This window comes from Mobula birostris, chromosome 23, assembly GCF_030028105.1.
Source record: "Mobula birostris isolate sMobBir1 chromosome 23, sMobBir1.hap1, whole genome shotgun sequence".
NCBI lineage: Eukaryota > Metazoa > Chordata > Chondrichthyes > Myliobatiformes > Myliobatidae > Mobula > Mobula birostris.
Window position 1 is genome coordinate 2688650 of NC_092392.1, and position 14498 is coordinate 2703147.

General features: G+C 44.3%; 1 protein-coding gene across 5 annotated transcripts in view; it reads right to left on the reverse strand.

Moving 5' to 3' along the window:
* plxna4 (plexin A4) overlaps nucleotides 1–14498 on the reverse strand; it is an 811940-nt gene that overhangs the window by 110575 nt on the left and 686867 nt on the right. For all 5 annotated transcript variants that reach the window (XM_072241488.1, XM_072241485.1, XM_072241487.1 and 2 more), the window contains exons 19-21: nucleotides 13679–13825; nucleotides 8983–9217; nucleotides 2175–2317 (exon numbers count right to left, since the gene is read on the reverse strand). In XM_072241488.1, the coding sequence (XP_072097589.1) occupies nucleotides 2175–2317; nucleotides 8983–9217; nucleotides 13679–13825 (525 nt within the window). The remainder of the gene's footprint in view (nucleotides 1–2174; nucleotides 2318–8982; nucleotides 9218–13678; nucleotides 13826–14498) is intronic.

Here is a 14498-nt window from a genome sequence, read left to right on the forward strand (position 1 = left end):
CCTTACTCAATCAGAAATAAGATTTGGCTTTGCTTAGAGCCCATCATGTCCCCTTTAAGATTCAGATTCTGTACTGAGAACAAGAGTTGTAACGAGTTCTTGAAAGTCAGTCTGTGGGTCTTAGAATCAGTTCAGAGTAGTGGTGATTAAAGTTATACACACTGGTTCAGGAGCCTGTTGGTGGGAGGGCAATAACTGTTCCTGACGTTAGTGGAGTGGGACCTAAGGCTGCTGTACCAGCCAGTAGTAGCAGTGAGAAAAGGACATGGCCTCGATGGTGTGGCTCCTTGATATTTCCCTCCACAGATGCTGCCTGAGCTGCAGAAAGCTGTTTTTTTTTGCTGCAGGTTCCAGCACCTACAGTCTCTTCCATCTCCAGCACACCACCTGTACCTAATAAAGTGGCCACGGAGTGTGTACAGGTATGTCCACGGCCTTCTGCTGCTGTAACACGTCCACTGCAAGGCTTGACATGTTGTGCATTCAGTGATGCTCTTCTGCACATCACTGTCGTAACATGTTTATTTGAGTGACTGTCGCCTTCCTGTCAGTCTGGCCATTCTCCTCTGGCCTCTCTCATTAACAAGGCGTTTTCACCCATGGAACTGAAGCTCACTGGATGTTTTTGATTTTTTTTGTACCATTCTCTATAAACTCTAGAGACTATTGTGAGTGAAAATAACAGGAGATCTGCAGTTTCTAAGATAACCAAACCACCCTGTCTGGCACCAACAATCATTCCATGGTCAAAGTCGCTTAGATCACACTTCTTCCCCCTGGGCCCTAGTCTCCATAGTATGCTGGACATCTTCAAGGCGCAATGCCTCAAAAAGGCAGCATCCATCATTAAGGACCCCAATCACCCAGGTCATGTCTTATTCTCATTGCTACCATCAGGAAGGAGGTACAGAAGCCTGAAGGCACACACTCAATGATTCAGGAACAGCTTTTTCCCCCTCTGCCATCCAATTTCTACACGGACATTGAACCCATGAACACTACCTCACTACTTTTCAACTTCTATGTTTGCACTAATTTAACTATTATATATATTTACTGTAATTCATGTTTTTTTTCTATATTATTATGTATTGATTTGTACTGCTGTTGCAAAGATAAATTTCATGGCATACACTGGTGTTTTGGATTCTGATGTTCGGTCTGAACAACAACCGAATCTCTTGACCACGTCTGCATACTTTCACACATTGAGTTTCTCCATTATGATTGGCTGATTAGATATTTGCATAAACGAGCAGGTGTACAGTTGTACCTAACAAAGTGGCCACTATGTAGTTTGATATTGAAATACACTAGGAATATTGCAAACACTATCATGGGAATACCTCACCAAAAATTCTCTGGAAGGTTTCAGACAGATAATTGATAGCTATATGTTAACATGTACATGTGATAAATAAATCTGCATCTTTGAGTCACGCCATGGTATCTTATAGTGATTAAAGTGACTTTGAACTGTTGTCAATTTGTACATGTCACACTCCTACAAACTGCAGTCTGGGAATAAACAGGTCACCTGATTCTATGATGTTCTCTGAAGCATAAATATCGGTCAGGACACTGGGGAAAACACCACCACTCTGCTTCGAAATAACACCATCAATCCGAGAGGGTTTGACAGCTCAGCCAAGGACTGGCATCTCAGACATTGCAGCACCCCTCAAGGTGCACTGGGTGTGACACTCCGCTACTCTGGAAAGTGCTTCGAATGCGATTTAGACCCACCACTCCGAGGAGCCTGTGTACCAGCTAACATTGACTCTTTATTCCTCTCCATAGATGCTGCTTGAGCTGCTGAGCCCCTGCAGCATCTTGTGTGTGTCACAAATGCCCAAGAGTAGCATTTTTTTGGCCTCTGGATTCTACTGTTTCAAGGTAGAGCAATGCAGTCAGCATCATTTTCCTGCTCAATCACCACTGCCTTGCATACACTTTTACCTCAACAAGTCTCCATCCATCTCCCTTTCAGAGTCTGAATAGATCCTGTTTTCACCAGCGCCATTACAAGATGCAGAAAATCACCACTCAATCTGCAAGAACATTTTTTTTCACAACCTCTCATCTCTTTTCATCATCACTTTGAATCTGTGTCCCTGGTCATGCAACACACTGCCAAAACGATTCACTCATCCCCACTTCCAGCAACCACTTACCTCCAGCTCGCGGAGAACGGGATGGTCTTCTATCCCTGGGAAGAGAACCCGCATGGTGTAAGCCCGATAATCCAGGAAGGGAATTCCTGTGCCGTCCAAGTCGCTGGTCAGCTCATTGATATCGGTCTGTAGTTCGGCAAAGGCTGTGCAAAAAGATTTACAAGAAATTAAAAGGGTTTGGCATTCTTGCCCCCTGCCATCAGACTTCTGGTGGTTCATGAACTCAAGAATGCTACCTCACTATTTCTCATTTACACGGGTTGTTTTTTATTGTAACTTACAGTCACTTTTAACCTTCCGGTTTAAGATGGTGCTGTTGAAACACAGCGACGACTTACTGGTAGCAAACAAAACAACCAAGGCTATAAAAAATGCTCTATTAATTGATCACTGAAATGAATAGCTAGTAACTTCCTGTTCAGAGTTGGGCTTTGAATCAGCTGTACAACCTGGCATTTTTGTAGTGTGAACTGAAGTCTCAAAGGTGCAGGACTGTTGCAGCGTGGCAGGTGTGAGTTGAATCGAGACAGCAGGGCCTGGGGCCTGGGCCCTGTCAGGCTAGGTAAGGTGAGGGAATAAGGCATTTCACTGTGTTTTGATGTACACATCACAAAAAATCTTGAAGTTTGAATCCCTTGAAGAGGTAAAGGGCTGAAGAAGGAGAATCTGATAAAAGTAGACAGTGGGACAAAGGAAGAAGGAGGGGCACCAGAAGGGTTAACGGGCAGGTGAACGGAAGGGAAATGGTAAGAGGGGAGCCCAAATGGGGAATAAAAAAATAGAGAGAAGGGGAGGGTTAGAGAAAGTTAGAGAAATTAATGTTCATGCCATCAGGTTTTGTGCTACTCAGACTGTTATGCTAGGAGTGCATTGAAGATTTACTAGTTTGGTTCCAGGTCTACTGCATAAGGAGAGATCAAGAAGACTGGAACTACATTCATGAGCATTTAGAAGGATGAGAGATGACACCGAAACACATCGCATTCTTAAGAAGCTTGGTGCAGGGAGGAGGCTTCCCTTTAATACCCAGCGTCAAGAGGCAGAGCCTGAGAGTAAGGTGTAGGACTGAGATAAGGAGAAATTTCTTCCCTCAGAGGAAGGTGAGTCTTTGGAATTGCCTATCCTAGATAGCTGTGCAACCTCACTCATCGCGTTTGTTCAAAATGAGACATTAAATGGAATCAAAGAGTGTAGGGACAGGCTGAAAGTGCCTCTGGGATATCAGTCCTGACGTTGATGAATGGTAGAAGTGAAGAGCCAACTTCTGCTCCCATTTCAGATCTTCAAGGAAATTGATACAGTCCTCTCCTATTTTCCCACATCCAATCAAAACATTGTCTTCTTCTTTATGTTATTTATAGTTTCCTCTTGAGGATGATTACTAGTACTGCTTCAACTATACCATCAAGTAGTGTCTTCTAAATCCCTTCAGGTGCCTCAGAAAATATGATTTCATCCTGCTGTCTCCAGTCTAACTGCCAATCATTTTAAAACTGCTTCCTTAAGTTACTGTACATCCTTCTTCAGCAGAAGCGGTCCTCTGTCAAAATTGTTTGTGATATTGAACACTCAAATCAGCTTAGTAACCTGACCTGCTCTGAAAAGAATGACCCCAACTCTCTAGCCTTTCCAAGCTCCTCATATTTCTGAAGTTCACTTTCTCTGGAATCATTCCAGCAAACAGATTTAGTGTCCCCTCTGTTCCAGGCTTCCCTCTTAACATGAAGTACGCAGAAATGAACAGCGAATTCTAGGCAAGGCCTAACCAGGTTTTTGCAAAGATTGAGCAGAACTTCTTTACCTTTCCACCCTCTGCCCATATTGCAAAACCAAAAATATGGGAGACACAAGAAACTGTAGATGCTGTAATACAGCAACGAATGTCTGCTGAAGGAACTCAGAGGACCCTTAGCATTGTCAGTGATCCCTCCCATTCATCCAACTATCTCTTCGACATTCTATCACCAGGCAGAGGTACCGTGGCATTAAGGTAAGAACTGTTCCCCCAGGACATAAGACTACTAAGCTCCCTGGCACTACCCAGATCTCATCACGTAAAAGAATAAATCAAGGAAGGTAGGGCACCCGTGGCTGACAAGAGAAATTAGGGATAGTATCAATTCCAAAGAAGAAGCATACAAATTAGCCAGAGAAAGTGGCTCACCTGAGGACTGGGAGAAATTCAGAGCTCAGCAGAGGAGGACAAAGGGCTTAATTAGGAAGGGGAAAAAAGATTATGAGAGAAAACTGGCAGGCAACATAAAAACGGACTGTAAAAGCTTTTATAGATATGTAAAAAGGAAAAGACTGGTAAAGACAAATGTAGGTCCCCTGCAGACAGAAACAGGTGAATTGATTATGGGGAGCAAGGACATGGCAGACCAATTGAATAATTACTTTGGTTCTGTCTTCACTAAGGAGGACATAAATAATCTTCCAGAAATAGTAGGGGACAGAGGGTCCAGTGAGATGGAGGAACTGAGCGAAATACATGTTAGTAGGGAAGTGGTGTTAGGTAAATTGAAGGGATTGAAGGCAGATAAATCCCCAGGGCCAGATGGTCTGCATCCTAGAGTGCTTAAGGAAGTAGCCCAAGAAATAGTGGATGCATTAGTGATAATTTTTCAAAATTCATTAGATTCTGGACTAGTTCCTGAGGATTGGAGGGTGGCTAATGTAACTCCACTTTTTGAAAAAGGAGGGAGAGAGAAACCGGGTAATTATAGACCGGTTAGCCTAACGTCGGTGGTGGGGAAACTGCTGGAGTCAGTTATCAAGGATGTGATAACAGCACATTTGGAAAGCGGTGAAATGATCGGACAAAGTCAGCATGGATTTGTGAAAGGAAAATCATGTCTGACGAATCTCATAGAATTTTTTGAGGATGTAACTAGTAGAGTGGATAGGGGAGAACCAGTGGATGTGGTATATTTGGATTTTCAAAAGGCTTTTGACAAGGTCCCACACAGGAGATTAGTGTGCAAACTTAAAGCACACGGTATTGCGAGTAAGGTATTGGTGTGGGTGGAGAGTTGGTTAGCAGACAGGAAGCAAAGAGTGGGAATAAACGGGACCTTTTCAGAATGGCAGGCGGTGACTAGTGGGGTATCGCAAGGCTCAGTGCTGGGACCCCAGTTGTTTACAATATATATTAATGACTTGGATGAGGGAATTAAATGCAGCATCTCCAAGTTTGCGGATGACACGAAGCTGGGTGGCAGTGTTAGCTGTGAGGAGGATGCTAAGAGGATGCAGGGTGACTTGGATAGGTTGGGTGAGTGGGCAAATTCATGACAGATGCAATTTAATGTGGATAAATGTGAAGTTATCCACTTTGGTGGCAAAAATAGGAAAACAGATTATTATCTGAATGGTGGCCGATTAGGAAAAGGGGAGGTGCAACGAGACCCAGGTGTCATTATACACCAGTCATTGAAAGTGGGCATGCAGGTACAGCAGGCGGTGAAAAAGGCGAATGGTATGCTGGCATTTATAGCGAGAGGATTCGAGTACAGGAGCAGGGAGGTACTACTGCAGTTGTACAAGGCCTTGGTGAGACCACACCTGGAGTATTGTGTGCAGTTTTGGTCCCCTAATCTGAGGAAAGACATCCTTGCCATAGAAGGAGTACAAAGAAGGTTCACCAGATTGATTCCTGGGATGGCAGGACTTTCATATGAAGAAAGACTGGATGAACTGGGCTTGTACTCGTTGGAATTTAGAAGATTGAGGGGGGATCTGATTGAAACGTATAAGATCCTAAAGGGATTGGACAGGCTAGATGCAGGAAGATTGTTCCCGATGTTGGGGAAGTCCAGAACGAGGGGCCACAGTTTGAGGATAGAGGGGAAGCCTTTTAGGACTGAGATTAGGAAAAACTTCTTCACACAGAGAGTGGTGAATCTGTGGAATTCTCTGCCACAGGAAACAGTTGAGGCCAGTTCATTGGCTATATTTAAGAGGGAGTTAGATATGGCCCTTGTGGCTACGGGGGTCAGGGGGTATGGAGGGAAGGCTGGGGCGGGGTTCTGAGTTGGATGATCAGCCATGATCATAATAAATGGCGGTGCAGGCTCGAAGGGCCGAATGGCCTGCTCCTGCATCTATTTTTTTTTCTATGTAAGAAGGGCCAGCAGAGTTATACTGTTAACTTTCAACTTGTGTCGCAAATGTACCTTATTATTTGCACATTTATTTGTGGTAATATTGGACCGCAAAGCACTCCAGCATGTGGCGAAAACTGCCCAGTGGATTATCGGCACCCAATTGCCCACCATAAACGCTGCCATCATTATCAATGATGCATCTCACCCTGACCATGGACTTTTTACTCTCCTCCCATCCGGTAGGCGCTACAGGAGCCTCCGCTCCCACACCAGCAGGCACAGGAAGAGCTTCTTCCCTGAGGCTGTGACCCTGCTGAACCTCACATCACAGCGCTAAGCAGTATTGCACCCATATTGTACTGTCTCAGTACTTTTATATTTGCGTGCTGTAGCACTTACTTTATTTTGTAAATAACACTATTCTTTGCATTTCTGGTCAGATGCTAAATGCTTTTCATTGGCTTTGTATCTGTACTCGGCCCAATGACAATAAAGTTGAATCTAATCTAATCTAATCTTTATGTGCAATGTGTGAGAGTTATATGTCTTGCGTTGTGCACCTTGGTCCAGAGGAACGTTGTTTCGTTTGGTTGAATGGCAATAAAATGAACTGGAGCAGCATCTGTGAGAGGAAAGGAATTATGTAGGGTCCTGATGCAGGGTTCCTTAAGGTGGGGGGGCATGGGGGTTGTGAGGATAAGCTCCCACTACCTATTAAATGCTTCCAATGGCCTAAGTTTCTAATACCCTCTGACAACCAAGTCCAGCTCATGGCCTTCACGTGAGGCCTAGTTACTAAGCCTGGCAGAGCCGTTTCTACTGACAGGAGAAGGGACAAAGGCAAGTTACTGGCACCTTAAAACCAGTCATTTGGGCAGATGGGGCTCGTCAGTCGTGGTTGGCAGCTCATCTAAGAGAAGGAAAACTCTGATCTCAAACCTCGGCCACATTGTGGGTATACCCACTCATAGAGAAGGTTCTGGGAGTAAAGCCCGAGGGAAAAATCCAGAGCTGGAGTCCCTAAAGCAATCCTATATTGAGTTAATGCTGACTGGCAACTCCTGTGACGCTGCTGGTATCAAACCGTATCGGTCTCTGCCGTTACTTAGGATCCATTTGCTGCGTGGAGAGGGGGAGCCTGCTACAGGGGCAACAGCTTGCTCTCCATTTTGTACTGCCCTGGCTTGTCTATCATGTAGACAGCTGGGATGTAACATCCATGGTTGACCCTGACCAAAAGAGAGCCTCTGGTACAGGGTTTCAACCAGAAACATTAACAAATCCTTTCATCACACTGATTCTTCTCAACACGTAGAGTTCCTCCAACAGATTGCTTGCTACTACAGAAATAACGTTGGCGCTGTTAACACTCCTCAATTTGTTCTGCCGTCTTTAATGATATGTATACAGTACATTCAAAAACATGAGCGATTCTACAAATCATAAAAACAAGAGATTCTGGAAATCCACAGCAATGCACACAAAATATTGGAAGAACTCAGCAGATCGGGCAGCATCTGTGGAAATGAATAAAAAGGCCAATGTTTCGGGCTGATTCCTGATGGAGCAAAGCCACCTAAGAATCCCTTTTTTGGGACTGGAAAAATATACTGTGTAACACACAGAAGTTCTGGAGGAAGACAACAAGTCAGGCAGCATCTTCAGAGTGGAATACGCAGTTGAAATTTCAGGCAAGAACCTTCATCAGAGCTGATGAATGTTGACCTTTTTATTCCTTTCTATAGATGCTACCTGACATGCTGAGTTCCTCCAGAATTTTATGTGTGTTATTGTGTGCACTCAGATCTCTTCCAGTGATCACTTTAAAATGACATGTAATGCCTCTCAATCATTCTAATAAAATAGATCATTTCATGCTGTTAAATTTCACAAGCTGTTCATTTCCTCATTAAATCCACTTAATCTGTTGTTATCTTTCTCTTCCTTTAACACACTTCCAAGTATCATTTCAAACATTTAAAACTATGTTGAGTCCAGGTTCTTCATAGAGATTAAAATGAGCAGTGGTCATTTTACGCATCCCTGGAAAGGACCACTCCATTCTTCCTTGGACTTGATGGGTTTTCCCCTCACCCTGCGCTGAATCATTTATAAAGAAGCTGTGCTTATCATTGGTTTACAAGCAAATGAGTTATACCAGTGTGGACCTTCTAGGAAGAGTGGCAAAAACAAGATTGATCATTTTCTTAAGAGCTAAAAGGATGCAGGAAATGGCTTTGACTGAAGTAAGACAGACTTGAACTGTGCTGAAGCTGTGCAGCTGTGACCTGAAGTCATCAGCACTCACCTCAGTGCTGCACTGGCTCCATGGCTCTGGCCTGCAGCCATCGGACTCCTGGACTGGCCTCACTCGCCTTAGCAGTGAACCCCATGGCTCTGGCCTGCAGCCATCGGGCTCCCTGGACCCAGTTCATTCCCCTCAGTCTTGAACTGGCTCCTTGTCTGTGTGCTCACTATCGCAAACTCCGCGGTTCATGTTCTTTGTGTTATTTTCTTTATTTTTTTATCCATTGCATGACTTGTTTTTTTTTGGATTGGATGTGATGGGAAGCCTTTATTGTGTAGGGTTTTTAATGAGTCCTATTGTGTTTCCTTATCGTGTCTGTGTGCTAGAAGCCGATTTTGAAGGTTGTATGTTACTTTGACAATAAATGCCATTTGAACGCTGACACAAAATTTACCTTCTTTACACTCCAGAGCCACTCGTGACTCCAAGTTATCCATCTGCATCTGCAGCCTCTTCAGCGTCAAGTCGCTCTCCCGGGATTTCCTCTTGTAGGCGATGAGCACCACAATGATGAAGATGATGAGGAGACCCCCAGCAGCTCCGATGCTGATGATGGCCGGGAAGCTCAGTGGGCTGTCCGGAAAAATGTGCACAGTGCCGGGGGAATGCTCCAGGCCTCCAACCCGCACCTGACGAGGAAGAAGACAGTGGATTGTCACTAATGAAGGGAGACTGAAGATGCAGGAGTAACTGCGCCCTGGGTCTACCGGAAAATACAAAGGAGCACACTTAATTATAACTAGTTCTCTTAGCTGAATGTAAACACCAGAGACAAAAAGGAGTTGGGAATTATATTTCCTATATTCCTACTTACCCTATATACATCTCTTCTCTTTAGAGTGAAGGAGGATGAGAGACTTGATAGAAGTGTATAAGATGATAGGAGGCACAAATAGAGTGAACAGCTAGCAGCTTTTTCCCAGGCTGGTTAATACAAAAGGATATAATTTTAAACTGATTGGAGCAAAGTATCGTGGGGTGGGGATGATAGTGGGCTTTTTTTGACACAGGTTTTAAGTGCATAGAACACACTGCCGGGGATGGTGGCAGAAACAGATACATAAGGGACCATTTAATAAGTTCTTAGAGAGACACGTGCATGAAAGAAAAATGGAGACCTATGTGGGATGGAGGATTAGATTGATCGTGGAACAGGTTAAAGGGTCAGCACAATGCCATGGGCTCAGGAGCCTGTACTCTGCTATACCGTTCATAGTTCTATCATTGGATAGGACATCCCAGGAATTTGATCTGTTATATATTTAATATTTCAATAATATCTGAATGATCTTATTGTTTGATTTAGCAATCTTGTTCGTTTAGATAATTTATTATGGATTATATGTAAAAATATGTTGATTGCATAAGTCATTATGCTGCCACATGATATGTGCATGTCTCACATAAAATAAACTCGAACTACACCAGTATTTTCGGACCCCCGTGTTTTCTTTGAATTAATTTAACGTTTTAAGTTCCAAAACAGAACATGATCCACAACGATGAAGGAGCAGCAAACGATTCCGAAGATGATGTGTGAGCAGCAGTAGGATTTACGTGATGGAGACATACAACACCGAATCATGCCCTTTGGCCCAATAAGTCTATGCTGATCATCAACAACTGACTCACACTAATCCTCCATCATTCCTTTAATTGTATCCCACCTCTCTATTTCCATCACTTCCCCCGCAGACTCCAACACTCACATAGAAACAAAGGGCATTTTACAGCGGCCTATTAACCTATCAGCCTGCACATCTTTGGGATGTGGAAGAAAACTGGAGCATCTGGGTAAACCCATGCCAGCACAGAGGGAATGTGCAAACTCTGCACAGACGGCAGCCAAATTCAGGACTGAAGTCACATCTCGGGCAGTGTGAGGCAATGGCTCTACCACCTGTGTCACTGTGCTGTCGATGAAGTGGGGTGGGCACTGAGGGGACCCTTTATTCTTCAGGCAGCAGGAGTTGGGGTGCTTGGGAATACAGTATTTGCAGTTAATGTCATAAGTCTGGTGCTATACTGTACAACATTGAGCAAACCTTATTCCCTCACTGTGCAAAAACCTAATAAAACGTGGCTGCAGTTAATAGCATTTCCTGAATTGCTCCATTATATAAATAATTAGCTAAATGTATTTATCATATATTATCACAGTAACAACATTGCCTTTAATGCCCTGTAATTGACACCATTTAACCTCAGGGTCTGTTTGTGAAGTAGATTGAACCACTTTGTCTCTGGCTGCTTATCGGGTCATCAGACGGTGGATTTGTTCGCTATGAAGCAGTCTGGGTCGTTCCATATGTCTGGATATTTGCTGTCTATGTCTAAATATTTGGCTGCTTTCCTATTAGTGTACTCTGCCTATTCATTCTGCAATGCATGCTCTCACTACTCACATCTCCTTATGTCATCTCATGGTGGGACTGAGGTCATTCACACAGCAGTCACATCAGTCCCATTCCTCCATTTACATTCTCTCTCACGTGAGTGTCACTACTCTTTGATTCTTTTGACACACACCACCTTTGGCTCACCAAGTCCCTGTCAGCTATCAACCATCACTTATACTAATCCCACATTCTTCTCAAACTTTCGCAATATTCTTGTCAGCTCTCCCAGGTTCTAGCACTCAGCTACACTTCACAGTGACAAATTAACTCACCGACCCACGTGCCCAGACATCAGCATCTCGGAGGCGTTATCCTGGGCCCAACACGTTAATGCAATCATGAAGGAGGCATGGCAGCAGCATCACTTTCTTCGGAGTTTGAGCAAATTTGGTATGTCACCAAAGACAGTTAAGATTTCTATAGATGTACGGTGGAGAGCATTCGACCTGGTTGCATCACAGCCTTGAATGGAAGCTGCAATGCACAGAGACTATGGAGGGCTGTCGACTCAGCAGCTCCAGCACAGCCACAACCTTCCTCACCACCGAGGACACCTTTAAAAGGCAGTACCTTAAGAAGGTGGCACCCTCACTAAAGACCCTCTCCACCTAGGACATGTCCTCTTCTCATTACTACCACTGGGGAGGAGAGACAGGAACCTGAAGACGCACACTCAGCAGTTTAAGAACAGCTTCTCCTATCAGATTTGTGACTGTCTGTGACCCACGAACACTGCCTCGCAATACCTTTTGTTTTGCAGTTTATAGCAATTTATGTCTTTGCACTGTACTGTGGCTAACAAATTTCACAAAGTACAAGTTGGTGATAATAAATCTCATTCTCATCTGTTTTGGATGTGCGAGGAAACTGGCACACTTGGAGGAAAGCCTCCAAGGAGAACATGCAAGGAATTCTTCACGGGGAGAATGTGCAAACTCCACAGAGACAGCTAAAGACTTCACTTGCCACATCACCCAAAGATCCATTCTTCATCATGAGACCAACTGAATGAGCAGGCTATCCCGCTCTGGGGGAACGAGATAACTCAGTAAAATCCTGTGTCTGCCCAACGTCCATTTGTCCATTTTCCAAAAGAAACCACCAGGAGTCCCCAATAAAGTTCCATCAAGAGTCCCCAGTAATGCTCCCCTCTGCTGCCCTGATATGGTTGAATGTTCCAACACTGCCCTGCTCGTGATCTTGCTTTAGTCGTATTCCATTGTCTAAAGGTTTCACATCCTTGTATCAATGGTGCTGAGATGGATATAGTTGAGTACCTCAAATTGCTAGGTGTAAACATCAGCAACAGCCTGTCCCAGTCCAACCCCATGGACGCTAAGGGCAAGAGTTCACCAGTACCTTTACTTCCTCAGAAAGCTACATAAATTCGACATGTCCCCAATGACCCTTACCCATTTTTATAAATGCACCACAGAAAGGCAAGCAGTATGGTGGCATAGTGGTTAGCATCATGCTTTACAATGCCAACAATCTGTGACTGGGGTTCAATTCCTGCCACTGACTGTCAGTTCATACATTCTCCCTGTCATTTTGCAGGTTTTCTCCGGGTACCCTAGTTTCCTCCCACGTTCCAAAGACGTACGGTCAGGTGGGTGAATTGGTCACATGGGAGTAATTGGGCAGCACGGGCTCACTGGGCCAGAAGGGCCTGTTACCGCGATGAACCACGAAATAAATAAATGCATCACAGCTTGGTTTGGCAGCTGTTTTCTGCCCAAGACTGCAAGGAATTGAAGAGAATTGTGGATGCAGCCCGGTCTATCACAAAACCCAGCCTCCCTTACGTTGACACTGCCTACATTTCACGTTGCCTCAGAAAAGCAGTCAACATGGTCAAAGACCCGCCCTCCCCACCCCCAAATCCACATCAATCATTCTCTCTCCTTTCATTGGACACAAGATACAATTGCTTGAAAACACATACATACCAGCTGGATCAAGTAGAGCTGCCATCCCGCTGTCATAAGACTCTTGTACAATAGAGATGAACTCTTGATCTTTCAATCTACCTCACTGTGGCCCCTGCACTGTAACTGTACCACTATATTCCACATTCTGTTATTGCTTTGTCCTTGTACTACCATAATATACTTACACTTTGGAATGTAGTCATGTCTCAAAGTCATGCAAAACAAAAGTTTTCACTGTATTTCAGTCTATGCGACAACAATAAATCAATTAATATTAAGCACCTTGGGCACCAAGGTAGCGTAACTGTTATTACAGTTCTGAGTTCAATTCTGACGTCACTTGTAAGGAGTCTGTATGTCCTCCCCATGAAATACATGGGTTTCCTCTGGGTGCTCCAGTTTCCTCCCACAGTCTAAAGATGTACCAGTTAATTGGTCATTGCAAATTGTCCTGTGATTAGGCTAGAATTAAATCAGGGGATTGCTGGGCAACACAGCTCGAATGGCCATAGGAGCCTGTTCTACACTGTATCTCAATAGCAAACAAATACTTAAATAAATAATTTCTAGCACAGAAATATAAGAAATAGAAGCGGAATTCGTTTATTTAACCCCTAGCTCCAACATTCATGAGTTGTTTTTAGATCTTTAGTCTTTTATCCTGCACTGTCCCTTTATTTTTTTTAATCACTTCATCCAAGAATTTGGACTGCCAGAAACACAACGGACCACCAGCCTAAGAGAGTGAAACCATACTCACCAGTACCCTGTGCCGCCCAGTGAGATTTGGAGACTCACAGAGGATCTGAGTGTCCGACACCGTCACAGTACATGGTTTCTCTCCTATCAGCACAGTATAGTTCAGCTTCATGTTACCAGCAGCCACCGAAGGGATGAGGTTTCGGCCCTGGGGTTTAAGGAAACAAGCAGAGAGAGTTGGACTCGAGTATCAAGAGGGGTCAAGGATGTGTCCCATTCTTTCTACTGCCCTTGTTGAAATGAATGTCCTGGGGGAAGGGGGGCAGTTCATCCTCTGCCCTCTGCCCAAAGCCACACTTTGGTCATGGTGCTCCTTCCAGTGGGAGTCTTGCTTCCAACACTTTGAAGAAATTACAGAGCCTGTCTCAATGGAGGAGACAGATCAGAATTAGAATCCGAATTGGGACAGCACGGTGGTGTAACGGGTAACACAAGGCTCTACAGTACCAGCTATCTGGGTTCATTTCCTGATGCTACCTATAAGGAGTTTGTACAGGCTCCCGTGACCATGTGGGCTTTGTCTGGTTGCTGCACCTTCCTCCCACAGTCCAAAGACTACCGGTTGGTAGGTTAATTGGTCATTGTAAACTGTCCTGTCATTAGGCTAGGGTTCAAATCAGGGGGTTGCTGGGTGGCCTGGCTTGAAGCACCAGAAGGGCCTGTTCCACACTGTATGTCAATAAAAAAAATACCACAATTGATTGTGGTTTGGAGCCAAGCATAAAACACAGGACAACTCCATAACAGATTATACCACAATAGTGCAAACAGCCGTGAACAATCAGCAATTAGCAGAACGATCGCTTATGCAAACATCAATA